Source organism: Narcine bancroftii, chromosome 3 (assembly GCF_036971445.1).
Source record: "Narcine bancroftii isolate sNarBan1 chromosome 3, sNarBan1.hap1, whole genome shotgun sequence".
Lineage (NCBI taxonomy): Eukaryota > Metazoa > Chordata > Chondrichthyes > Torpediniformes > Narcinidae > Narcine > Narcine bancroftii.
This window is the reverse complement of record NC_091471.1, coordinates 279,732,305-279,759,278: the sequence shown is the minus strand read 5'-3', so window position 1 is coordinate 279,759,278 and position 26,974 is coordinate 279,732,305. Positions and strand designations below refer to the sequence as shown.

The 26,974-nt window shown below is 40.7% G+C and overlaps 1 protein-coding gene across 10 annotated transcripts in view; it reads right to left on the bottom strand.

The window, feature by feature from the left end:
* The window catches only part of mad1l1 (mitotic arrest deficient 1 like 1), a 1,066,498-nt gene that overhangs the window by 573,044 nt on the left and 466,480 nt on the right, over positions 1 to 26,974 (bottom strand). For all 10 annotated transcript variants that reach the window (XM_069928298.1, XM_069928297.1, XM_069928299.1 and 7 more), the window contains exon 16: positions 14,825 to 14,915. In XM_069928298.1, the coding sequence (XP_069784399.1) occupies positions 14,825 to 14,915 (91 nt within the window). The remainder of the gene's footprint in view (positions 1 to 14,824; positions 14,916 to 26,974) is intronic.

Below are 26,974 nucleotides of genomic sequence, written 5' to 3'. Positions count from 1 at the left end.
CCCATGACCTTCTATGCCATGGCAATTCAAGTGCTCATCCATCTTCCTTTCATTGCTGTGAAAGTACTGGCTCCAGTCACAAGTTCCAGATTCCAGCCACCCTCTGTGTGAAACAATCTCTTCCTCAGATCCGTTACAAACCTCTTGCTCCCCACAAGAAGCCTCTGCCATTTTAGATGTCTCCATTATGTGGAAAAGTGGCACATTGTAAAATTCTCCCCAGTCTCCTCTCAGCCTCCTGCACTCCAAAGACAACAAACCCAACATGTTCTGTCTCTTCTCTAGTCTAGGAACAAAGACCTGACCTGAAATGGTGGCAGACCATTCCTCTCCACGGACACTACTTGTCCTGCTCCTCTTTGCTTGCTCTGACTTGCAGCATCTGCAGTTTTTAGGTTTCTTTCGTCACTTCTCATATCTGAAGCCTTCCATTTCAGCCAGTACCTTGGTAAATATTCTCTGCAGCATCTCCAGTACATTCATGCCATTCCTATAATGTTGTGTCCAGAATGGCACACAATAATCCAGGCAGGTCCAAACCAAACTTATACCATTGCCTCAATGCCCAACACCACAGCTAATGAAGATAAACATCCTTGATCACCTTATCCACCTGCGTTGCCATCTTTCTGTAGACTACGCTGCATAGGATGCCATGGTGCAACATTCCCTTACAAGCTAAATGGTATCTCCACTTGCTTTGAACAGGATGCTTCAATTGTATGTTCCCATATATATATATAGATATATATATAGATATCTATATATATATATCTATATATATAGATATATATATATATCTATATATATATCTATATATAGATATCTATATATAGATATATATCTATATATATATCTATATATAGATATCTATATATATATCTATATATATAGATATATATATATATCTATATATATATCTATATATAGATATATATATATATTTTCTTTGGCTTTGCTTCGCGGACGAAGATTTATAGAGGGGTTATGTCCACTTCTGCTGCAGGCTCGTTGGTGACTGACAAGTCCGATGCGGGACAGGCAGGCATGGTTGCAGTGGTTGCAAGGGAAAATTGGTTGGTTGGGGTTGGGTGTTGGGTTTTTCCTCCTTTGTCTTTTGTCAGTGAGGTGGGCTCTGCGGTCTTCTTCAAAGGAGGTTGCTGCCCGTCGAACTGTGAGGCGCCAAGATGCACGGTTGGAGGCGACATCAGCCCACTGGCGCTGGTCAATGTGGCAGGCACCAAGAGATTTCTTTAAGCAGTCCTTATACCTCTTCTTTGGTGCACCTCTGTCTCGGTGGCCAGTGGAGAGCTCGCCATAGAACATGATCTTGGGAAAGCGATGGTCCTCCATTCTGGAAATGTGACCTACCCAGCGCAGTTGGTTCTTCAGCAGCATGGATTCGATGCTTGCGGACTCTGCCAGCTCGAGTACTTCGATGTTGGTGATGAAGTCATTCCACCTGGTCCCCTTTATCTACTGCAATCATCATATGCTCATCAAGTTGCAGGAAGATTGTCAAATATAACCTGCCCCTCCTGAATCCATGCAGCATCTGCCTGGTGGAACAATTTCTATCCAAATTTGTTGTTATTTCTTCTTTAATGAGTTTTAATGGTTCATGCACATTCCCATTATCAGATATTAAGCTAATGACCAATAGTTATCTGCCCTTTCTTTATCTGCATCCTTTTTTAAATGGTGATGTGATTCTCCTGTCTTCCAACCCAAGACATCAGAATCAGAATCTATTGTCATGAACGAGTCACGAAATTTGGTGTTTTATAGCAACATTATAGTACAGAAACCATCTTACATTATTATAAAAAAATTAAAAATAATAGTGCACGAAAGGTAAGGCAGTGTCTGGTTCATTGATTATTCAGGAATCTGATGGCAGCGGGGAAGAAGCTGTCCTTGTGCCTCTGAGTGCTCATCTTTAGGCTCCTGGACCTTTTCCCCGATGGTAGCAGAGTGAAGAGGGTATGGGCTGGGTGGTGGGGGTCTTTGAGGATAGAGGCCTCATGTAAATGTCCTTGATGGAGCAAAGTCTTGTGCCTGTGATGTTGCAGGCCCAGTTAACAACCCTCTGGAGTTTATTCTTATCCTGAGAGTTTGTGCCACCTTACCAGGCAGTGATGCAACCAGCCAATATGCTCTCCACAGTATACTTGTAGAAGTTTTTGAGAGTCTTCAGTGACTTACCGAATCTCCTCAGACATCTCACAAAGTATATTCGCTGGCAAGCCTTCTTTGTGATTGAATCTACGTGGAGGATCCAGGACAGATCCTCGGAGATGTTGACACTCAGGATTTTGACGTACTTGACCCTCTCCTCTACTGAGCCTTTGATGAGGATTGAGTCATGTTCCCATGACTTCCTCCTGAAGCCCACAATCATCTCCTTGATTTTGTTGATGTTGCATGCAAGGTTCAACGAGCTGATCTATCTCCCTCCTGTACACTTCATTACCACAAATTTATTCACAATAACTTCCACCATTCTCTGCGGGACCCTGGGACTTATGCACCTTTACACCCACTAGTTTACTTGGGTCTACCTCTTCAGTGACAGGGATTGTATGGAGGTCCTCAGCTCCCATCAGATCCTTAACATCACTCTCAAGCATGTTAGACTTGTCTTCCACTGTGAAGACCAACGAAAATAGTCATTCAGGGCCTCGGTCATTTCCACATTACCTAACAACAATTCCCTTCCTCAACATCTCAACATTCCCCCACCTATATTTTTTTCCATTTCATATAATTATTTTAAAAATTATTATCTATTTTTATATTTTGTGCTAGTTTACTTACATTGTCTATCTTTCTTACTTGCTTATCATAATCTTTCCTTTCTTTATTGCTTGCTGAAGCATTGACTGCCCACTTCTCCCCATGGATGCTGCCTGACCTGCTGAGCCCTCCTGTTTCTTCAAGGTTCAGACCATTGTAAGCCAGCCCAGGTAAGCACAGAGCTTCTCAGAAGCACATTTCAATTCTATCTGCTACCTCTAACAATGAACAGGGGAATGCTGTAAAGAAATAACAAGGGAAAGCACAAAGATGAAAAGTCCATTTTTAAAATTTACAATGCACAAGTGTCTGATGCCTTGAAATGTTAACTATTGTTTAATTGGGTTTGACATAACTCTGAGCTGTTTTATGAAAGGCATTGTTATCCTCCCCTCAGAAGCTGCCAGGCCAGCTGAGAATCTCCAGCACTTACTGAGTTAATTAGTGTTTTTCTTTTGTTTATTGTGATCAGTTTTAAAAGATCTCAAAGATTACTGCAAAAGAAGGGAAGAACGAGGTAATCCAATACGGTTTTTTTACACCTTATTGGGAGAAGAACTTGCTGTGATTCGTCTCAACCAAACAATTTTGCTGATTGCTCCTGCTCTACACCCACAATGGTTCTTTACCAGAAGTAAAAATAACGTCAGCTGAATGGGGCTTGTGTCCGCATTGTCAGGCACAAAGAATAAAATTATTCCATCATGACAGGCACATTATCTGGTGCCTCGTTATAGCTCAATTATTGTAGGACAATTTCTCATGGTTTAAAGGTACCTATTATGTACGACTTTCTAACACAAGCCTTTGACAAGTCCTTGAGCACATGGGCATTTGCTGAATGCATAGGGTAAAAGATTGATTGCAATACTGCTGAATTTGTTAGATTTAACTTAAAACGGGTAGCACAAACCTGTCCCTGTTGTGAACAGCACTCAGTCAAGAGTATTCATGCAAATGTTCTTGCCAATTATTTTTTTTACTTTCTTTTATATGTTGAGACCAGCCAGTTGCTCAGCTGCAGCCTGTTTCTATCATTCCAGTGAGGAGTGGCTAGTGTGTCCATCCATCGAGTAGACAAGTGAGGAACTCATGTCACAAACATTGCATTATCACAATTCCATGCGCAACTGCAGAAAGCAGAAGTCTGCAGCTGGTAAATGTGGTGTCCTGATGGTAAAGTGGAATCTGGGATTGCTCATACTACGTTACCCCAGATGTTGGTGCCATCCCGGATAAAAGGTTATACACCTGTTTTCCCAACAGCTTCCCCCAGGTTCTGCATTCAGCTCCACAATCAGAACAATTAACAACCTACATATCTTTGGGAGGTGAGATAATACCACAGTACCTCATAGGAACCCATGGGGTCTCAGGGAGAACAGACAATCACACGCAAACAAACCGGGTTTCCGGTGCTGAGGTAGCAGCTCTATCAGCTGTGCCAGAAATTCACCCAGTATCACCTACCCTCCTGCTAAAACGATTCAGGAAAAATATAATCAACATAATTTGCAAACCACCCTACAGGTGACAATTAAGAGTGCCACTGTGCACTGGAATCTCACTCTGCGGACTGTAATTGCACCTTTTGCTTGGCTTCTCCTGGTTTTGTGTCTGAGGATGTAACTGGTCCATGCTGAGCAAGCAAGAGCACAAATTGGGATGAGAATGGGACTGCCCTTGTCCACCAAGTCTGCTCTCCTAACTGCATGGAAGAAGAATTATGGTGGGTAGTGCAGACTAAAAAATAAAGGTTCCTGAAACAGACTATATTTATGTAAAAGTACAATTAAATGCTGAAGGAACACAGCTGGTCCTTTCAGTGGCTTGATGCTGAAAAGACTGATTGAGTTCCTACAGCATTTCAGTGTGTTTTTACTACCATCACAGCTTCTGCAGACCTCTGTGGTTCACTCTAGACTATATTTGTGGTCGACGAGGAAAAGGAAACAAAACACAAGACTACAAGATTCCAGACACTGTCTGGAATTATCTAGAGGCTACTATGTTCAGAATGGCAGTGACCTTCACTTAATAAGCAGAATTTTCCAGATACTGGTGAAAGGCTGGTTTACTGCCTTCCAGAATTGACAGATCTGTGTCCCCACCTGGATCCCCACCCCCCCCCCACGCCAATCCCACTTTGAATACCATTGGAAGCAGGACTGAGGCATCCTATGGACTTTCTAGAGTCAATGGCCATGAGTCCTCCTTTGCCTACGACTTTTCTCTGATGCCTCCAACCTGCTCAACGCATCCAGCTGAATCACCACTTGAACACCAACACCAAAGAGCTCAGAACCTCATAGTATACTATTGTAATCCAGCTAGTTCCTCTAGCAATGGTAAAAAGTATTTGACAGTGATTACCTCTTTAAATAGCAACCGTCTGGCTTCAACATGTCAGCCTGCAGTTGCTGGAATCTGGATTAACAATCTTATTGTGCAGGGCCATTTGAGACACAGTGACCACAATATGGTGGAACACTTCATCAGGGTTGTGAGTGGCACTATTAATTCAGCGACTTGGGACTAGAACTTAACAAAGAATGTCTTTAATGATATGATGTGCAAATTGGCAGCAATAGATGCACAGATGCAATGGTTATAGAGCAAGGAATGGACCCATTTCAATTCATCTATTGCTGGCCCTCCACTCTGCATTAAATCACCTTCACCACAAAAACACCTACTCCAGGCTGTTGTTCTTTGACTACAGCTTGGCATACAACAGCATCAGAGCGTCAGAGTGAAAGGATCTGTGACTCTGCCCATGGACTCTGCCCATCCCTCTGCAACTGGATCCTCGACTTACTCGTCAGCACACCCTGATCAATGCAGCTGAGCAACATCATCTCCTAATCATTAACCATCAGCACAGTGGCACCTCAAGGCAGGGTGTTTTGACCTCTCCTCTACTCCCTGTACACCCATGACTGTGCAGCAAAATCTAGGACCAACTCAATCTACAAATTCACCAACAAAACCTCCGTTGGTGGCCAAATAACAGGAAACAGTGAGAAAGAATACAGAATGGAGATTGAGACTCCAGTTGGGTGGTGTCGGATCATCAGTCTTAATCTTAACGATATTAAGACCAAGGAGCTGATTGTTGATTTTAGGAAGGAGTAACCAAGGGACTACACATGTATTGGCATTGATGAGATGAAGGTAGAGAGGGTTACAACCTTTGAGTTCTTTGGAGTCCATATTAGAGAAGACTTTTCTTGAAGCCATTGCAACTAGGCAACTGTGAAGTAGTCAGCAAACAATTCTACTTTCTAAGGACCCTCAGGAGATTTGGTATGTCATCAGATACTCCATCAAACTTCAGTCAGGAGTTTGTACGTTCTCCCTTGTCTGTGTGTGTTTTCCTAAGACGCTTCGGGTTCCTCCCACCTTTCAAGAACATTCAGGGATTGTAGGTTAATTGGGGCATTGGGCAGCTTGGGCTCGTGGGATGGAAGGGTTTGTTACTGTGTTTTAATTTAGTTAAATTCGACATACAGCATTGTAACAGGCCAATTCAGCCCTACGAGTCTGTAGAGCCCAAATTACACCCCATTAACCTACACCCTGGGACAATATTGAAGGGTGGAAGGAAACCAGAGCTCCCGTAAAAAACCCACGCAGACATGGGAAGGACGTACAAACTCTTTACAGACAGCGTGGGATTCGATCCTAGGTTCATTTCCAATCACTGGCACTGTAAAGGCATTGCACTAACCACTAAAGTCTAAATTTAAGTTTAATTAACTAGTTAGTTTAATTGTTAAGATTTGGCACGTATGCACATAAATTGGAATTAAAACAGATGGAAGGATTTATTATATTTCTGTCAACAGATGTGGCTAAGTTTTCTTACTTAACAAGGTTTGAACTGAAAGTGCATTTTTTATGAGCCACACCTACCACTTTTCATTCTGAAGAACCATTGCAGATGATGTAATCATTTATTTGATGCAACTGGAAAGTTCATTACGTAAATTATATTTAAGGTTAAAAGATTATGGAATAGTATCTGGATATTAGGTAAATTGGGATGAAAGTGAGATTAAGCCCCTTACTGGAGATGATTATAGTCAGTGTAAAAGAGATTCTCAATTTAAATGGTCATTGAATGGAATAAAATATTTAAGAATACATAAATATTTTGAAAATTAATGGAGATTTTAAAAATGGATGAATTACTGATAACGTTATTGGGAAGAGTTAATTGTATAAAAATGAATGCAATCTTTTTCAAACATTATCTATATCTCTTCCGTAAAAAATTTTTCAGGAACTAAAATATATGCAAGGAAATGTCTTTGGAAGGGCAAGATGTCAAGAGTATCGATAGAAAAATTAACATGGAAATATGAATTGGGACGTCAGCAACATCCAAATTTTAATCATTATTACAGAGCCACACAAATTGGATTTCTCTCTTTCTGAAGAGGGAGAAAAACCAGCATGATTTAAAATAAAGATGGATATGATATGAGAGAAGACATCAGAAGATTTTATATATAAATGGGAACCAAGATTAATATCTGGTGAAGCATTTGATTAATATATGGAAAAAAGCAAACAATGAAGTGGGAATAAGAAATTATGGGTTAACTAAAATGCCTTTTATTCAAAATAGTCCTACCATTTACTATGAATAATAGACTTTTTAATCTTTGGTGCTCTAAAGGAATTAGAAATATAGAAGATTGTTATGAAGGATGAAATTTAATGTCATTTGATCAATTTAAAAATAAATACTGGATACAGAATAATACAATATTTTGCTATTATCAATTAAAATCATATTTATGTGATAAACTGGGTCCAACAATGTTATTGCCTGAAAGAAGTGAAGTAGAAACTTTGATTTGTAATCAACTGATAAAGAAATTTACATCTGCTATCTACATATTATTGCAAAAAGGAACTCCGAAACAGGGAATACATAGATCTAGACAGAGATGGGAAATGGATTTGAATATAAATATTGCGGAGAAAAATTGCCAGGAGCTATGTTATGATGGTAGAACAAACACAATAAATGTTAGACACAGATTAGTTCAATATAATTTTTTGCAACAATTATACCTTACTCCATAAAAATTAAATAGATTGAAAGCAGATCTATCAGATAGATGTTTTAGGTCGTGTATAAAATTGATACCATTTTGTAATGAATGAGGAAAATTTCTAGAACAAGTTACACGAGTTAAAGTTCCACAAGATACAATGCTTTTTTTTATTGGGAAAATTTTGAGTGGTAAGAGGAACATTTAAATTGAATTTTTTCCAAAAGGAATTTATGAAAAATTGCATTAGCAGTTGCAAGAAATGTACAGCAGTGACACGGAAATCAGAATCCCATTTAGGAATGGAAAGATGGCATGTGGAAGTATATAGTTGTATATCTCTCCAGAAAATTACATATAATTTAGGGAATAAATATGTTTTTCTGAAAATTTAGCACCCATACTGACATAAAGTAGGTACGAATTTATAAAGAGCTTTCCCTGAACCTCATGAAACCATACTAACTCCTTGAGATAAATAAATGATGATATTGAAGAGAAAGTTGTGTGAATGGGGATGATATTTTGGTCACCGGGTATGTTATTTCCTTTTTATAACTTTTCTGTATTTTTGTTACTATGTTTTTTTCTTTCTCTTTTTATTTTGGGGATTATTATTTTAGGGGTAGGGGGCTGGTGGGGTTTATTGGGTATAATATGTAGCATTTATAACTAATTTAAATAGCTCATTGTCATTTTCTGTATTTGGATACTAATATATGTATGAAGATTGTAAATAAAATGTTTAAAAAAAAGAATCATTGTACAATGTTATACTTAATTCTTGATTTCTCCTGGATCTAATTAATTTCAGATAAAATAGCTCGTCGAGGTACAAAAATAGCTTTGTTCCAACATCTGGGCCAAATCCAGAAAGCTTCTTCTTTGGATTGGCTTCGCAGACGAAGATTTATGGAGGGGGTAAAAGTCCAAGTCAGCTGCAGGCTCGATTGTGGCTGACAAGTCCGATGCGGGACAGGCAGACACGGTTGCAGCGGATGCAGGGGAAAATTGGTTGGTCGGGGTTGGGTGTTGGGTTTTTCCTCCTTTGTCTTTTGTCAGTGAGGTGGGCTCTGCGGTCTTCTTCAAAGGAGGTTGCTGCCCGCCGAACTGTTAGGCACCAAGATGCACAGTTTGAGGCGATATCAGCCCACTGGCGGTGGTCAATGTGGCAGGCACCAAGAGATTTCTTTAGGCAGTCCTTGTACCTCTTCTTTGGTGCACCTCTGTCACGGTGGCCAGTGGAGAGCTCGCCATATAACATGATCTTGGGAAGGCGATGGTCCTCCATTCTGGAGACGTGACCCACCCAGCGCAGCTGGATCTTCAGCAGCGTGGACTCGATGCTGTCGGCCTCTGCCATCTCGAGTACTTCGATGTTAGGGATGAAGTCGCTCCAATTAATTTTGAGGATGGAGCGGAGACAACGCTGGTAGAAGCGTTCTAGGAGCCGTGGGTGATGCCGGTAGAGGACCCATGATTCGGAGCCGAACAGGAGTGTGGGTATGACAACGGCTCTGTATACGCTAATCTTTGTGAGGTTTTTCAGTTGGTTGTTTTTCCAGACTCTTTTGTGTAGTCTTCCAAAGGCGCTATTTGCCTTGGAGAGTCTGTTGTCTATCTCGTTGTCGATTCTTGCATCTGATGAAATAGGCGAGATAGGTAAACTGGTTGACCGTTTTGAGTTTTGTGTGCCCTATGGAGATGTGGGGGGGCTGGTAGTCATGGTGGGGAGCTGGCTGATGGACGACCTCCGTTTTCTTCAGGCTGACTTCCAGGCCAAACATTTTGGCAGTTTCCGCAAAACAGGACGTCAAGCGCTGAAGAGCTGGCTCAAAATGGGCAACTAAAGCGGCATCGTCTGCAAAGAGTAGTTCACGGACAAGTTTCTCTTGTGTCTTGGTGTGAGCTTGCAGGCGCCTCAGATTGAAGAGACTGCCATTCGTGCGGTACCGGATGTAAATAGCGTCTTCATTGTTGAGGTCTTTCATGGCTTGGTTCAGCATCATGCTGAAGAAGATTGAAAAGAGGGTTGGTGCAAGAACACAGCCTTGCTTCACGCCATTGTTAATGGAGAAGAGTTCAGAGAGCTCATTGCTGTGTCTGACCCGACCTTGTTGGTTTTCGTGCAGTTGGATAACCATGTTGAGGAACTTTGGGGGGCATCCGATGCGCTCTAGTATTTGCCAAAACCCTTTCCTGCTCACGGTGTCGAAGGCTTTGGTGAGGTCAACAAAGATGATGTAGAGTCCTTTGTTTTGTTGTCTGCACTTTTCTTGGAGCTGTCTGAGAGCAAAGACCATGTCAGTAGTTCCTCTGTTTGCACGAAAGCCGCACTGTGATTCTGGGAGAATATTCTCGGCGACACTAGGTATTATTCTATTTAGGAGAATCCTAGCAAAGATTTTGCCTGCAATGGAGAGCAGCATGATTCCCCTGTAGTTCTCGCCTTTGTTTTTGTACAGGGTGATGATGATGGCATCACGAAGGTCCTGAGGCAGTTTTCCTTGGTCCCAACAAAGCTTGAAAAAATCATGCAGTTTGACATGCAGAGTTTTGCCGCCAGCCTTCCAGACCTCTGGGGGGATTCCATCCATACCTGCTGCTTTGCCACTTTTCAGTTGTTCAATTGCCTTATATGTCTCATCCTGGGTGAGGACCTCATCCAGCTCTAGCCTTAGGGGCTGTTGAGGGAGCTGGAGCAGGGAGGATTCTTGGTCTGAGCGGTTGGCACTGAAAAGAGATTGGAAGTGTTCTGACCATCGGTTGAGGATGGGGATCTTGTCGCTGAGGAGGACTTTGCCGTCTGAGCTGCACAGCGGGCTTTGGACTTGGGGTGAGGGGCCGTACACAGCCTTTAGAGCCTCGTAGAAACCCCTGAGGTCGCCAATGTCCGCGCTGAGCTGGGTTCGCTTGGCGAGGCTAGTCCACCACTCATTTTGGATCTCCCGGAGTTTGCGCTGAAGATGGCTGCATGCGCGACGGAAGGCTTGTTTCTTCTCTGGACAGGACGGCTTTGTAAGGTGAGCCTGGTGGGCAGCTCGCTTCTTTGCCAGCAGCTCCTGGATTTCCTGGCTGTTATCGTCAAACCAGTCCTTGTTTTTCCTGGAGGAGAAGCCCAGTACCTCTTCAGTGGATTGCAGTATGATAGTCTTCAGCTGATCCCAGAGGGTTTCAGGGGACGAGTCCGTGAGGCGGATTGCATCGTCGAGCTTTGCTTTGAGGTTTGCCTGGAAGTTTCCTCTCACTTCGTCTGACTGCAGGTTTCCAAATTGAACCTCTTTCTAGGGGCTCTACTGTTCCTGGGGTTTGGCTTGAAGTGAAGGTTGAGCTTGCAGCGAACCAGCCGGTGGTCAGTGTGACATTCCGCGCTGGGCATGACCCTGGTGTGGAGCACATCTCGTTTGTCTCTTTCTCGCACCAGGACGTAGTCCAGGAGGTGCCAGTGTTTGGATCGGGGATGCATCCAGGTAGTCTTCAGGCTGTCCCTCTGCTGAAAAAGGGTGTTTGTAATGACAAGCCGCTGTTCTGCGCAGAGCTCCAACAGGAGGCGCCCATTGTCGTTGCACTTGCCGACACCATGCTTGCCCAGGATTCCTGGCCAGGTTTGAGAAACACCAACAGCGATTTAACAATAAGAAACTATAGGAACTCGGTAGGTCAGGAAGCAGCCATGCGTAGGAATGGTCAGTCAATGATCCAGGTCAGGATTTTTATCAAGATTAAACTAGGAAGGGGTAATTTCAAATAAATCAAGGGGGAAAATGGAGGGGAGTTAATTTGAGGTGGGAATAATAGGTGATAGGTTATTGGACAGAAGGTGGGAGAGGTGGAGAGACAGGAGGAGGGAGGCCACTCAGAGGACAGGGAAAGTTCAGAGATAATGTAACGGGAGTAGGTAAGTAGGATGTGTTGTTCCTCAAGTTTACATTCAGCCTGGCAACGAATAAGGCCAAGGACAGACATGTTTGTGTGGGAATGCTGAGGAGAATTGAAATGATTGGTCACTGAAAGTTTGAGTTTAGACCCACAGATAGAATGCAGATAGAGTAGTCACTCAATCTGCATTTGGTCTCACTGATGTCCAGAAGGGCACACCAGCTACACAGAAATTGGTATACTTAGTTGGAGGACGTGCATTGAAAAGATCTAGCACTCCTGGAAGGTTTGTTTGTGACCCTGGACGATCCATTAATTTTATAAATTTGGAATGCAGAGCAAGTTTCAGAAATGATGCCCATAAAACTACCAGATTGCTGCTAAGGGGAAGAGAATCTGCCAACTTTACCTGAACTGGTCACCTCACAACCCCACACTTGCAGCAATATGGCTGATTGACAGCCACTCTGTCATAGCCCCTAAAGCTACGCAGTGAACCCAAACCAAAACAAGCAGTTCCTAAATGCAGTTCACCATTATCCTCCCAGGACAATGAGGGATGGCCAACAAATGGTTAGTCACACACATCAGAAGAAATTAATTCAATGACAAACCAAATGTAATAATATAACTTAAAATAGAAATGAATAGCAAATATGTGTCCCTGTCCAATGACTTTCCTGATATCTCATATGAAGGGAATCCAGAAATGATACATCTGCAATCACAAAGTCTACTTTTAGGGACTACTAACTCAAGAGATTATTTTATAAAATATATTATTCAAATATTTCTATGCAATAAACATTTTTGTTTGAATCAAAAATATTTAGACCTCACTATGATCGACATCAATGATGTTCCTTCTGCTGCCTCATTGGCAAAATCTTTAATCTGAATCCATTTCATTCTGTAACATGATGGGGTCCTGCTACAAAACCATGATTAAAGGTGAAAGTCACATCATTTTTAACTATTACCCATTTGGCACGAGATCATGAATTAAAAAACCATCCAGCGACAGGTCTGGGTGCTAACATTCACCTCCACACTTCTAACTGCCATCTTGAAGATTGGATAAAGCCCTAATAGATGCTGAGACAAAATCAATAGGGCCTGGGTCACAGGCCACACCAAAATATGGCTCGAATGGACGATTTTTAAGATTACAACATGAACATTTAACTATCCATATAGCAATGTCATTTAAAAAAATGTAATTTTGTACTTTTTTTTAAAGATTGTCTCTACATGGCAGGTTTAAGATTGCAACAGTATTTTCCATTTTTCACTTATCACCAGTGCTGATAGTATCAGCGTCTGGCACAACATGAGCTATGAATCCCAAATATACATGAGAAGATTTTGCATCCAATATTTCAAGAACTTTTCTTCCAGTGGGAAATGAAACAACATGAAATGAGAAAACAATATTACCTAAATGATAGATTACAGCATGCAGAAATTCCACACGATATAAATGCTTTCTATTTTGTAGTACACTCACATCCCAAGGTGCTGTATGGTCAATGAATTACTTTAAAATGTGGTCATCCATATTAGAAGACAAATGAGAATGATAATCTGCACAGAGCAAACAAGAGGACTAACCAGTTAATCTCTTCTCTTTTCAATACTGTTTGTAAAATAAATCTTACTCAGTGAGTGCTGAATGAATTCAAAACAATTTTGAGGTTTTTAAATATATCCATCAAACAAGTCACATAGGGCATAATAGAGATTAATATTTAATCTGAAAGGTAGAATGCCCAACAGCACACATCACCCTATTGGATTGCTGGCTGAGAATATGTGGAGCTTTTTACCTAGCACACTGCCAATGAGACAAGCTGACACAATATGTTGAAACATGGATCAAAATTCAAACAGGTCTCTTGGCCGATATTCTTTGTGAGAAAGAAGAATGAAAATCTGAGCTAATATTCTGCAATGCAATTGACTTTCAACCAACCTATCTCCTTAAGGTCATCATTTAATTATGATTATGCAATGATGCAGTGTTGCTTGAGTGGAGTTTGCAAGTTCTATATGACCGTGTGGGTTTACGTCCATGATCCAAATGGATGTGCATTATCAGGCAACTGGCTATTTATTGTAAACAGGTCTCAGGGAGGCATAGAATCTTTTGGTAGTTGATGGCATTTTGGGAAGAATAAAATGGAGTTAAAGTCGAATGTCAGTAAATGGGGCTTTCATTTTTTTTATATTTAGATATACAGCAAAGTAAGAGGCCATTCTGGCCCACAAGTCCGTGCCACTCATTTACACCAATAGTCAGTGCAGACGCAATAGTTTGAAAGGCCTAATTCTGTGCCATTTGACTCCCTGTGTGATTGACAATATTAACCATTAGAGATTGCTGTGGTGGATGTTTCGAATCAAGAAGGGTTTTGCAAAATGCTGACTCAATAATAAAGAAATGACAGAATTGCAGATATTTTTAAACATTAAATAAAATTTTGACAGAAAATGTGACTGTAAATTTAAATGGAAAGGACTTTGCAATTTATAAAAATTATGGTCATTACTATAGTCGATGCAACTTTCTGGAAAGGGGATGGAAAGGTGACATTTAACTCCCGGCTGTGATGCATCTTCAGCCACGTCTCCATTCTGTCCACAACATCATCCCTGCCAATTTCTATCTGTGCTTTAAGTTCATCTGCCTTGTTTCATACACTGCCAGCTCTTTGTATGAGCCATCCAATTAGTCTATCCTCATCTGCCCTTCCTGAACACCCTGGAAATCTTTTGCCCTTCAAGTATGTATCCAGTTACTTTTGAAAACAAATACTGACTCTGCGCCCATCACTTTTTCAAGCAATTCCTTTCAAATCATAATTGTGTTTGCTCATCTCACTTTGGACAAAGCAATTTACTCCTCTTTACATTTTTCACTCCTCATCTGGAATGATATCCCACCTCACCATAGAATAAGTCTTCAAGCAAGAAATTCATTCTGCTAGCATTTGCTGGCCAATTCCTTCTGTTGTATTTGTGGGAATAAACAAATGAAACCATATGTTAGTGTTCACTTCCCCCAGAACACCCAATGTCCATACCTGCATAGTGTACCTCTCCAGCTTCATTTCCAAGATCTTGTTTGCTTCATCAAGACGCCCCCTCTCAGCCTCCAACTCTTCAATCTTCTGCCTGCAACAAAGCAGAATACAAATTCATATTGATATATCATAGATTTTCTTCTGGTAATGAGCATCCAAGTTGTTACTATTGTACACTAAGAAACGATGCAAACCATTGTTGATATATATAAAAACTGAATTCAGAGATGGAAGGAAAAGTCCACACAAAGCAGATGCAGCAAAACACTACTGGAGAATATAAGACTGGACCTTCCCAAGAACATAGTTAACACCGTTTTTTTCCTTCCACAAAAGTACATGATCATAAACTTATCCTTAATAACCTAAATCAATACCAATGGTCATAGAACGCATCTTGTCCAGCTTCACAGTCCTTTTTGCCCTATGCCACCACTCAACACAATTTCAGAACCCTGGTATCATCTCCTCCAATGTCTCTTAATGTTTTTAGAATTAAGAATACGTACCCCCTGACCTGGCTTCCATGTTTTCCTGTCGCAGAAAATTACATATGTTCACCATATACTGCTTGAATGAATGTCAAAATCCAATCGCCCATAAACTGACGCTGTTACCCTCTCACTCTGGACTCTCTGGTCATATGGTACATCCTCTCTGTATCCAGACTGCCCAGTTCAATTAAAGATTTTCTCCTTCCTCAAATCCTCTTGCAATGAAGGCTAACAGACAAGGTGCTATTCCAACTCCTGACTGCATCTGAACACTTGCTTCCACTGCATGGTGCATGTGAACACACAGACTGTGAATTTACATCAGCCATAACTAATGCACAAATGTCTCTTTTGTAAAGACATTCTGCTCAGTAGAGATGGCTTACTCCATCACAACTGTAGAGGTTGCTGTAGAGGTCAATCCATAGGACTATAAGAGCATCAGAGAGAATCGCTGGGATCTCCCTCCCCCGCCCTGTCCATGGGATTTACTGGGATTGTGGTCTAAGGAGGGTTCGCAAAATCAGTGAGGACCCCTACCACCCACCGCACAGCATCTTTCACTTACTCCTGACAGGAAAGAGATAGATGAATATCAGAGCCAGAACCACTTCTTCCCACAAGCAATGAGACTGCTGAACAACTGATGAAACATTCCATGACTCAACTATTTATTTAACAATAATATTTATTTATTTTCATATTTGTAGATACAGTATGTATCATTTGTCTGAATTTGTGTTATGTTTGTATGTGTCTCTGCAGTGCATTGCTTTGAGGGCCAGAGAGCACTGCTTCATCAGGTTGCACTTGTAATAAATGATCTTGAATGTTAACTTTTCCCAATCTACCTCCCTTCATGTAACAGACTGCCTTTCTGATGTCAGATGCAAAGATCCTCACTTGAAAACTATATCTAGATTTCTGTCTAAGTCATGTTAGATCCTCTTTGCATCCTCCTTGCAAGCCCACTTTCTCCCAATGCCCACATACCCTTCCCCCACCAATTTTGTCTCATTTGAAATCAAGGACTTCCACATCCAAACCACTAATAGATATTTAGAAAAATTGAAATCTGAAGATTGATCTCTGTTACACCCACTATTCATTAAAAACATATTTATGTTTACTCTGTGTCCTGCCTGTGAATCAAATTTTAATCTATGCCACTTTGCAATAAAAATACGATAATCAGTTATCCTCTCATGATTTTGTACACCCCTATGATATCACTCCTCATCTTCCTACGCTCCAAGGAATCAGTTATCCCATCCCTTTTCTTGATCCTTGACTCCCCAGTATATCTTGAATATTATTAATTCACATGGATCAAAAACAGCTTCTTCATTTGCCTGTGTAACAATTCTGACTACAGTTTAAAGAAATAGAAGCCTTTATGACAGGAGGACACTGGGGCGAGAAGCGCAGAATGCAGGCTGGTCTAACGTGAGCCTTGGAAGTCTTCGGAGTCATGCCCAAGGTACCAAGTTTATTTCACAGATAACTTACCTATTCTCTGCATCATTCAATTTTTTAGCTCAGTAATCCAAAATATGTCATTGGTTGAACAAAATGAGAATGCAGAGCCAGAGAAGAGGGGGAGAGGGAAACAGCTTTAGTCTCATCCACACATATAAATGTTGACTCAGCATCAATTATTAATTTACGTATGGCAGCAGGATACTGACGAGGATGGGTTCAGGGAGACAGAACAAGGAATGATCCATGGAGGAACTCCAGAGACAGAAAAGGGTGCAAAGGTAAACAAGGAAGTTACATTGATCAAAATCAGATAAACCAGGAAATTGGTCCTTGGGAACAATAATTTGGTCAATCATAACAAAGAGTTTGAGGACTAAAGCTTGGTCATCTGGTAATTTATTAAAATTATATCCAGAGGCACTGATTTTGAGGCAAAGTGTAATTTCCAATATAAACTGGAGTTAAAATAACATTTGGAGAACCTTACCAACATGTTGCCTGGATTGAAGAACACATCATATGAAGCAAGGTTGACAGAGCTTACTTTTTGGTTCAATGAAGGAAGGAGAGGTATACAAGATTATGAGGGAATTAGATAGGATCAACAGTCAGTATCTTTTTCCTGGGGCAACAATAGAAAATACCAGAGGAAATCTGTTTAAGGTGAATGGAGGAAAGTTTAAGGGAAACATCGGGGGGAATTTTTTTTTACATCAAGAGTGGTGGGTGTCTGGAATGCATTGCCAGGAGTGGTGCGGAGGCTAGTACAATAATGACATTCAAATACTCTTAGATAGGTATATGGATGTAAGAAAATTAAAGGGTATGGGTGTGAGGTCAGGAAGGACTAGGTTGCTGTGGTATAGGTTTACCCAGGTCAGCACAACATTGTGGGCTGAAGGGCCTGTACTGTGCTGGAATGTTCTATGCTCACTGGGAAATGCTCCCAACCTGCGCTGCAGTGATTACCAGCAGGGAGCTATTCTGCACACCAGTACCTGGTAATTTAAACCTGTCCAATGATTCAATTAAAGTGGTACCTCGTGTCATCCTAACTTTTGGAAAATATGTTATTTCATTCAACCACCGAAAATTTTACATCATAAATAGACAAAATTTACACTTTAGTGACATTCTGCATTACACTAATCCTGGTAAAACAGAACTCGAGTACAAGGTTCACTGAGGGCCTTCAGTCTCTGACTGGAATGGGAGTGGTAATTTTTCAGCTTGAGAGTTGCCAGATGCTGACCATTGAACTATTGTTCAAATGAGTTAGAAGGATCTCCTCTTAAAGCTGTCTCATCTTTCAGCTACCTGTAATGTCAAGATAAACTTCAAATCCAAGCACCTTCAGGGGCAATTCATTGTGACAAACAATGACAAACGTTTCAGTTATATAGCCAAGAAAATAGCACTGATAAGAACTTGACAGTCATAATCGTCTAACCTTGAAGCAATATTTAGTATTTTAGACAGCAATATACATCCTGTCCAATGTGGGTGAAAGCAGTTCACACGGGTATAACTTAATGCTGCATGAACTCCACAGGGGCTATTTTCTTATTAATTCAATTATGTGTGTCCAAGGAAAGTAACACATTGGTGCTGAACAGAGTTAAATAGGAAAGTCTGCTGACACAGATTGTAGCGTAAGCCACAAAAGTGCTGGAGAAACAGCAGAACATGCGGCATCTAAAGGAAGTAAAAGATAGTCGATGTGTTGGCCTGAGCCCTTCTTCGAGGAATGAGCAAAAAGCAGGCAGAGGCCCTAATGAAAAGATGGGGGAGAGGAGGAATTTTGTATACTTCACACTGCTTCCATGTTTTTTTAAAATTTTTATTTTTCACACTATGAACCATATTAACCAAAATACACACAAACATTTCCCTCTTCAATATACACAGTGTCATTTTCTCCCCTTTTTTCCCCCTCCCTTCCCTCCCCCCTTCCCACCCCTCTCCAAACCCATTAAACGTTCAACATATACAATACAATAAACCCATTAAACAATGTCATCACACAATGAAAATAAACAAGAAAATTGTGTCATCTACTTTTACACACTGGGTCAGTTCATTTCGTCTTCTTCTCATTCTATCATTTTAGGGGGTGGAGGTCCGAGGCAAGCCCTCTCTGTTGTGTTCCATGTACGGTCCCCAAATTTGTTCAAATAATGTGACTTTATTTTTTAAATTATATGTTATTTTTTCCAGTGGAATACATTTATTCATTTCTATGTATCATTGCTGTACTCTCAGGCTTTCTTCTGATTTCCAAGTAGACATTATACATTTTTTTGCTATCGGTAAGGCTATCATAATAAATCTTTTTTGTGCTTCATCCAGTTTGCGGCCTAGTTCTTTACTTCTTATATTACTTCGAAGAAAGATCTCTGGATTTTTTGGTATGTTGCTTTTTGTGATTTTATTTAATACCTGGTTTAGATCTTCCCAAAACTTTTCCACTTTCTCGCATGCCCAAATTGCATGTACTGTTGTTCCCGTTTCCTTCTTACAGCGAAAACATCTATCTGATACTGTTGGGTCCCATTTATTTAACTTTTTGAGCGTGAACTAATTATATTGAATCATGTGTAACCTCGTGTTGATTGTATTTCTCATAGTTCCCGAGCATAGCTTTTCCCATATTTCATTTTTTACCTTTATGTTTTGATCCTGTTCCCACTTTTGTTTGAGTTTACAGCTTATTTCATCATTTTCTTTCTCTTGCAGCTTGATGTACATGTTTGTTATAAATCTTTTAATTATTATTGTGTCTGTAATCACATATTCAAAGCTGCTTCCTTCTGGTAACCTCAGTCTGCTTCCCAATTTGTCCTTTAAGTAGGTTTTCAGTTGGTGGTATGCAAACATTAGACCGTGAGTTAATCCATATTTGTACTTCATTTGAACAAATGATAATAAATTATTTTCCAAAAAACAATTTTCTATTCTTTTAATCCCTTTTCTCTCCCATTCTCTAAAGGAAAGGTTATCTATTGTGAAAGGGATTAGTTGATTTTGCATCAATAATAATTTTGGTAGTTGGTAATTTGTTTTTTTTCCTTTCTACGTGAATCTTCTTCCAAATGTTGAGCAGATGGTGCAGTACTAGTGAACTTCTATATTGCACCAGGTTTTCATCCCACTTATATAGCATATGTTCTGGTACCTTCTCTCCTATTTTATCTAGCTCTATCCTGGTCCAACCTGATTTTTCCCTTGTTTAATAAAAATCTGATAGATATCTTAATTGTGCTGCTCTATAATAATTCAAAGTTTGGTACCTGCAAACCCCCTTTTTTGTACCATTCTGTTAATTTATCTAGCGCTATCCTTGGTTTCCCCCCTTTCCATAAGAATTTCCTTATTATTTTCTTTAGCTCATTGAAGAATTTCTCTGTTAAGGGAATTGGTACCGATTGAAATAGGTCTTGTATCCTTGGGAAGATATTCATTTTAATGCAATTTACCCTTCCTATCAGTGTAAGTGGTAAATCTTTCCAATGTTCTAAGTCATCTTGTAATTTCTTCATTAATGGCTGATAATTTAATTTGTATAGATGGCCTAGATTATTATCTAGTCTAATACCTAGGTATCGGATTGCTTATGTTTGCCATTTAAATGGCGATTCTTTTTTAAAATTTGTGAAATCCGCATTATTCATTGGCATCGCTTCACTTTTATTTGCATTGATCTTGTACCCCGATACTTCTCCATATTCCTTCAATTTCTTATGTAATTCTTTTATTGATAATTCTAGTTCTGTTAAGTATATTATGATGTCAGCTGCAAATAGACTGATTTTACATTCCTTCTCTTTTATTTTTATCCCTTTTATTTTATTTTCCATTCTTATCAGTTCTGCAAATGGTTCTATTGCTAATGCGATCAGTGAGGGAGATAGTGGACATCCCTGCCTAGTTGACCTGCTTAATTTAAATTGGTTCGATATATATCCATTTACTGTCACCTTCGCCATTGGACCCTTATATAATTCTTTAATCCAATTAATATATTTCTCTGGTAGGTTGAAACTCTGTAATACTTTGAATAAATAATTCCATTCTACCCTGTCAAAGGCTTTCTCTGCGTCTAAAGCAACAGCTACTGTTACGTCTTATTTCCTTGTACTGCATCGATTAAGTTAATGAACTTACAGACATTGTCTGTTGTTCGTCTTTTCTTAATAAATCCAGTTTGATCTAGTTTTACTATTTTTGGTACACAGTTGGCCAATCTGTTTGCTAATAGTTTTGCTATTATCTTATAATCTAAGTTAAGTAGAGATATTGGTCTATATGATGCTGATGTTAGTGGATCTTTCCCTGTCTTTGGTATTACTGTAGTTATTGCTGTTTTACATGAATCTGGCATGTTTTGTGTTTCTTCAATCTGGTTCATTACTTCCAGGAGAGGAGGAATTAGTAACTCTTTAAATGTTTTATAGAATTTTATTGGGAGTCCGTCCTCCCCAGGTTTTTTATTGTTTGGTAGCTTTTTTTAATATATCTTGTATTTCCTCTATTTCAAATGGTTTTATCAATTTGTTTTGCTCCTCTTCAATTTAGGTAGTTCAAGTTTAGCTAGAAACTCATCTATTTTGACACGGCTTTCATGTTAAGTGCAATCTACAATTAGAAATTCTGCCTGGCTCACAGAAGAAAACAAATCTCAGGATTGTACGCATTCTGGCAATAAATCTGAACTTTGAACTCTGTAGCCACTGAGAAGACAAGAAGACCCCAGAGAAAAACAGTAAGGAGAATCCCCATCCCACTTTACTTTTAGAGCACATGGGACCTTCTAATCAAAAAACAAACTGAATTGTTGCAAAAGTGAGAGCTAAGATTTTGCAACCATTTCTAAAGGAGGTGAGTCATGTATAAGTCACGTGGGTCAGATGAATTAAGAAAAAAAGATTAATAAAGAGAGTGCAACAAAGTGGATTTTCAATTTTTTTCCCCCCCATGTGAAAAGCTGGTCAAGAAAATTAAGGCCCTGGAACAAGAAATCAATGGTAAAGTGGATAAGAAATTGACTGAACGACAGAAAAGAGTTTTTAATCAGCTTGCTCTTCGGACTAGAAACTGGTAAATGGTCCTGTTCTGTAGCCCTCAGTCTGAGCACCATTACCCGTGTGGTTATATAGTTATCTTAAAATGGGGATGTGAGCAACAGAGTCCCAGAGTTGTGCAGCAAAGAAACGAACCCTTTCAGATCACCTCATCCACAGTGACCACGGGGCGCATCTCCACTAACATCATTTGTCTGTATTAGGTCTGAATCCTTCGACTCCCTTCCCATCTAAACACCTGTCCAAACACCGTTTAAACCCTGTAATTGTATTTGCTCCTGGCATTTTACTCCATATATCACCACTCTGTGTGAAAAGCTTCCTGCTCTAATCTTTAAATGTCTCCCCTCTCACCTTAACCCTATGCACTGTTTTTAGATCCCATCATCCAAGGAGAAAGACTCTCTCTCTCTCTACCCTCTCTATGCCCTTCATAAATTTATACACCCACTATAAGATCACCCCTCAGCTTCCCACAGTCCCCTGATAAAATCAACCTATCCAAAAGTAATACTTCAGTTACAAAGCACATAAACAGACTTTTTGGCCCAACCTTCCCATGCCGAGCAAAAAGCCCCACACACACACACACACTGGTCCCACATGCCTGGCCTATATTCCCCAAAACCCAACGTATCCATGTGTACGTCTAAATGTTTCTTAAACAGAGCAATAGTACCTTCATCAACTACTTCCTCCAGCCACCCATTCAATACACCCACCACATATGGTGTAAAAAAAGTTACACCTCAGGCACCTAGTTAATCTCTCCCCCCTTACCTATGTCCTCTGGTTACTGATTCCCCTACTCAGGACAAACAATATTATGCCCCAGTCTATTCCTCTCATGATTTTGTACACCCCTCATCCTCCTGCGCTGCAAGGAATAAAGTTCTAGCATGCTCAAACCCTCCTCATACCTCAAGGCCCAAGTCCAGCAATCTACTTGCAAAAGTGAGGGCAGCACAGTTAGTGTAGCTGTAACAGTTGTTACAGTATCAGCAAACTGGGACCTGGGTTTGAATCCCACGCTGTCTATAAAGAATTTGTACATTCTCACCATGCCTGCGTGGGGTTTCTCTGGGGACTCCGCTTTCCTCCAACCCTTTAATACTTACTAGGGGTTGTAGGTCAATTGGGTCTGTTACCAAGCTGTATGTCTACTTTTTTTTAAAGTATTTAAATCTTCTCCAGCTTGACAACATCTTTTCAAAAGCACAGTGACAATAACTGAACACAATACTCCAAATGGGGCCTCATTAAACTTTCCAAATAGAACCTCAAAGTTCCACTCTCACACTGGCTACTTCTCCAATGGACACCACCCTGAAGCTTCTTTTTCCTTTTATTGGCCACAGGGATAATTCACCTTGTTTATATCTGCCACTTCCAGCTGCGAACACCTTCTATTGGCTGAATTTAAGCACAGAAGCTCATTTATATCTCTTCTGACAAGTAACATTCCAGGTAATATCCAGGTGAGTCTTTTCCACACTCTTCCCAATGCTACTGCATGCTTCCTATAAGGTGGCAACCAGAACTGTTCACATTACTCCAACTGTGGCCTGATTAATGTTTTGAGCAGCTGCACCATGACATCCCAACTCTTCTGCTCAATGCCTCGGCCAATGAGGCAAGCACTTCTTCTCTACTCTATCCACCTGTATTGCCATTTTCAGATGCTAAGTGTTTCCTTGCACATCAATGCTCCCGAGGTGCTACCATTTATTGTATTTGTCCTATGACCTTTTGATCACCCAAACTGCATTATCTCCACATGCCTGGACTAAATTCCACCTGTCAACATTTTTTTTTAAATTCAGACATACAGCTCAGTAACAGGCACTTCCAGCCCACAAACTGGTTCTGCCCAAATACCCCTGTATGGTTTGAAGTTAAAATTTTAAAGTTCAGATTTATTGTCAAGAAGTACATGACATCACTTTCAACCCTGAAATTCTTTATCCCGTGGGCCAGGCAGATTTACCACATATTGGTATTGAAAAAAATAACGTACATATGTAAAACAAATAAAGAAATCTAAAGAAACTGACTGTGCAATACAGGGAGAATAAAAATAACATAAAGTACAAAAGCAAGAGGGTCCCTTAAATGAATCTCTAATTGAGTTTGTCGTTGAGGAGTCTGATGGTGGAGGGGGAGCAGCTGTTCCTGGACCTGGTGGTGTGAGACTTGTAGCACCTACACCTCTTTCCTGATGGTGGCAGTGAGAACAGAGCATGTGCTGGGTGATGTGGATCCTTGATGATTCTTGCTGCTTTCTGACAGCAGCGTTCCTTGTAGATGTTCTCGATAGTGGGGAGGGTTTTGTCTGTCATGTCCTGGGCTATGTGCACTAGCTTTAAGAGAGCTTTCCACTCAGGGGTATTGGTGTCCCCATAACAGACCATGATGCAGCAGGTGAGCACAATTTCCACCACACATCTGTAGACATTCGCCAGAGTTTCTGATGTCACAGCAAACGCCTGAGGAAGTAAGAGGCACAGACTTGCTTTCTTCACAATGCCATTGGTGTTTTGGGCCCATGAAAGATCCTCTGAGATAGAGACTCCTAAGAACTTAAATTTGCTCACCTTCTCCACCCAGCATCGGTATCATAGTGTCTCCCACCACCCGGTCCAACACTGCCATAAAACCAATGCACCCCTGCAGGGGCATATCTAGGGTATGGCAGAGGGAGGCCCAGCCCTCACACCCCTGTGACATACAAGGAACACACATCTGTTTCTTCCAGTACACTCATCCTCCTTCCTCGTTCTACTGTTCATTCTCAATTATACAGCAGAAAATACAACATGGAAGCCACCGAGGCCAGGTCTCGCGAGACCTCCTTGTCGCCATTTATTTTTACTCAATGGCCATCCCTGTCATAGGCACTATTTTGCATAGATACACCACTACTCCCCCCAGCCCACCCCACGGTTATCCTAATGCCCTCGATTAGATTTCGTCTGACGCCAACTCTGTCTCCACCTCTGATTCCGCCAATAATTACTGAATTGTACACCTCTGGTTTTCCCTTTGTGAAGTCAACAATCCGTTCCTTGGCTTTGATGACATTGAGTGTGAAGTTGTTGTTGCCGCACCATTCAGCCAAGAAGTGTGGGAGGAACCTGGAGCACCCAGGGGAAACTCATGCAGTCATGGGGAGAACGTACAAATTCTCACAGACAACACTGTATTCGAACCCACTGATCTATCCTTCACAACCTTTCTTGATATTGACAACCTCACCAATTTTTATATTGGCATGGTTGGCGTAGCAAGGGCGGCACAGTTGGTATAGTGGGGCAGGATGGTTGGTAAAGCAGGTGGCACGGTGGGTTTAATGATTAGTGCAATGCCTTTACAGCACCAGCGAATGGGATGAGGGTTTGAATCCTGTGCTCTCTATATGGAGTTTGTACGTTCTCCCCCGTGTCTGCGTGGGTTTTCTCTCAAGGGCTCTGGTTTCCTCCCACCGTTCAAATCATACTGGGGGGTGTAGGTTAATGGGGTGTAAATTGGGCGGCACGGACTCATGGGACAAAATGGCCTGTTACTGTGCTGTATCAATGTCTGAACTTAGAAATCAATGTAAGTAATTGATATGTATGATTAACAACCATAGTCCATGATCAAACCCTGCAGTACACCACACTCCTAGATCACTGCCTCCTATCAGCACACTAATTTTAGATCCAGTTTTCCAAAACACCTTGGTTCTCCCATGTCTTAACTTTCTGCACCACCTCCCATGTGGGTGTTTCTCAAAAACCTTATATAAAGTCCATGTAAACTACGTCCACGGATCTGCTCTCATCAACTTTGCTGCTCAGAAAAATCAGAAAACTAGGAGTGTGGTGAACAATAGGGGATGGTAGTAGATTGCAAGAGGATGGCAAAGGGTAGATACATTGTCATTTGATACTTTCTGGCAAAAAATACAGAAAGCATTATGAAGTAAATAGGATTCAAAATCCCTTAGAGGTGACAGAACACATTGAGAGTGTCAAGGAAATATTATGAAAACTTAGGTGACAAAAAAAACAGAAAGTTGATTGAACCTTTTTGACATTTTCATTAGGCTGTAATTGGAGTATCACATCCAATTCTCTTCACCAGTCTCAGAGGGATGTGAAGGTCAGAGTGGGTGCAGAAAATAATGGTCCATAAATGAGGGGTTTCAGATAAACAACAACTGGAAAAGCTAGAGGTATGTTCCCCAAAGTAAGGAGAGTTGAGGGATAATTTGTGAGAAGTACACCAAGTCAGGAAAGTATCGGAAAAGATAAGAATGGAGAAATAGTTCTTATTCATTCAAGGATAAGGATGCAAACATTTAAAGTAATAGGGAATACTTATAATCTGGGTATGGTGAAGCAGATTCAATGGCAGCTTAAATAAAAATTGCAGACTCACTTCTGAGAAAATATCTGCAGAACTGCAGTGATGGAACAAAAGAGTCGGTCGGATTGATTACATTGCTGCAAAAGAGTTGGTGTGGTCAATGGGCTGAAGGATCACTCCTGTGTTGGAATGTTTTTGCAGCCCTGCAAATATTCTTATAATCTGTTGCTGGAGCTGATATTCCGCTTGCTCTCCCCCCCCCCCCCCCACTCCCTTACCACTTTGCTTTAAATTATCTTTAAACATGAAAATAGAATCACACTTTAACTTATCACTATTGACTTAACTAACCTAACTTAACCCCCTTCTAATTCTAAGTGCACGTGTATGTAATGTGTGTGTGTAAGTTCAGAAAAGTTATTTGGTCCACAGTTCAATCTTACTTCTCATTCCTCCAAGTTCACTGGTTGCAGGCAATTCTTATACATTGCACAGAATTTAACATTTATAAAGTTCACCAGGCTTTGGTGCTTGAAATGTAAATGGTTACCACTCAGAAAGGTTCTTGCTTGTTTTCAGAGAGAGATTTGTTGTACGCTGGACACCCACAACTGATTCCTTTTTTAATCAGCCACTTCAGTGTCTTGCTGAAGAAACTTGCACACGCAGGGTTCTCCAGATGAAACCTTTCTTTCAGGTCACCACAGAGTTCCTTCTTGTTTCTCTTATTTCAAGTGAAACAT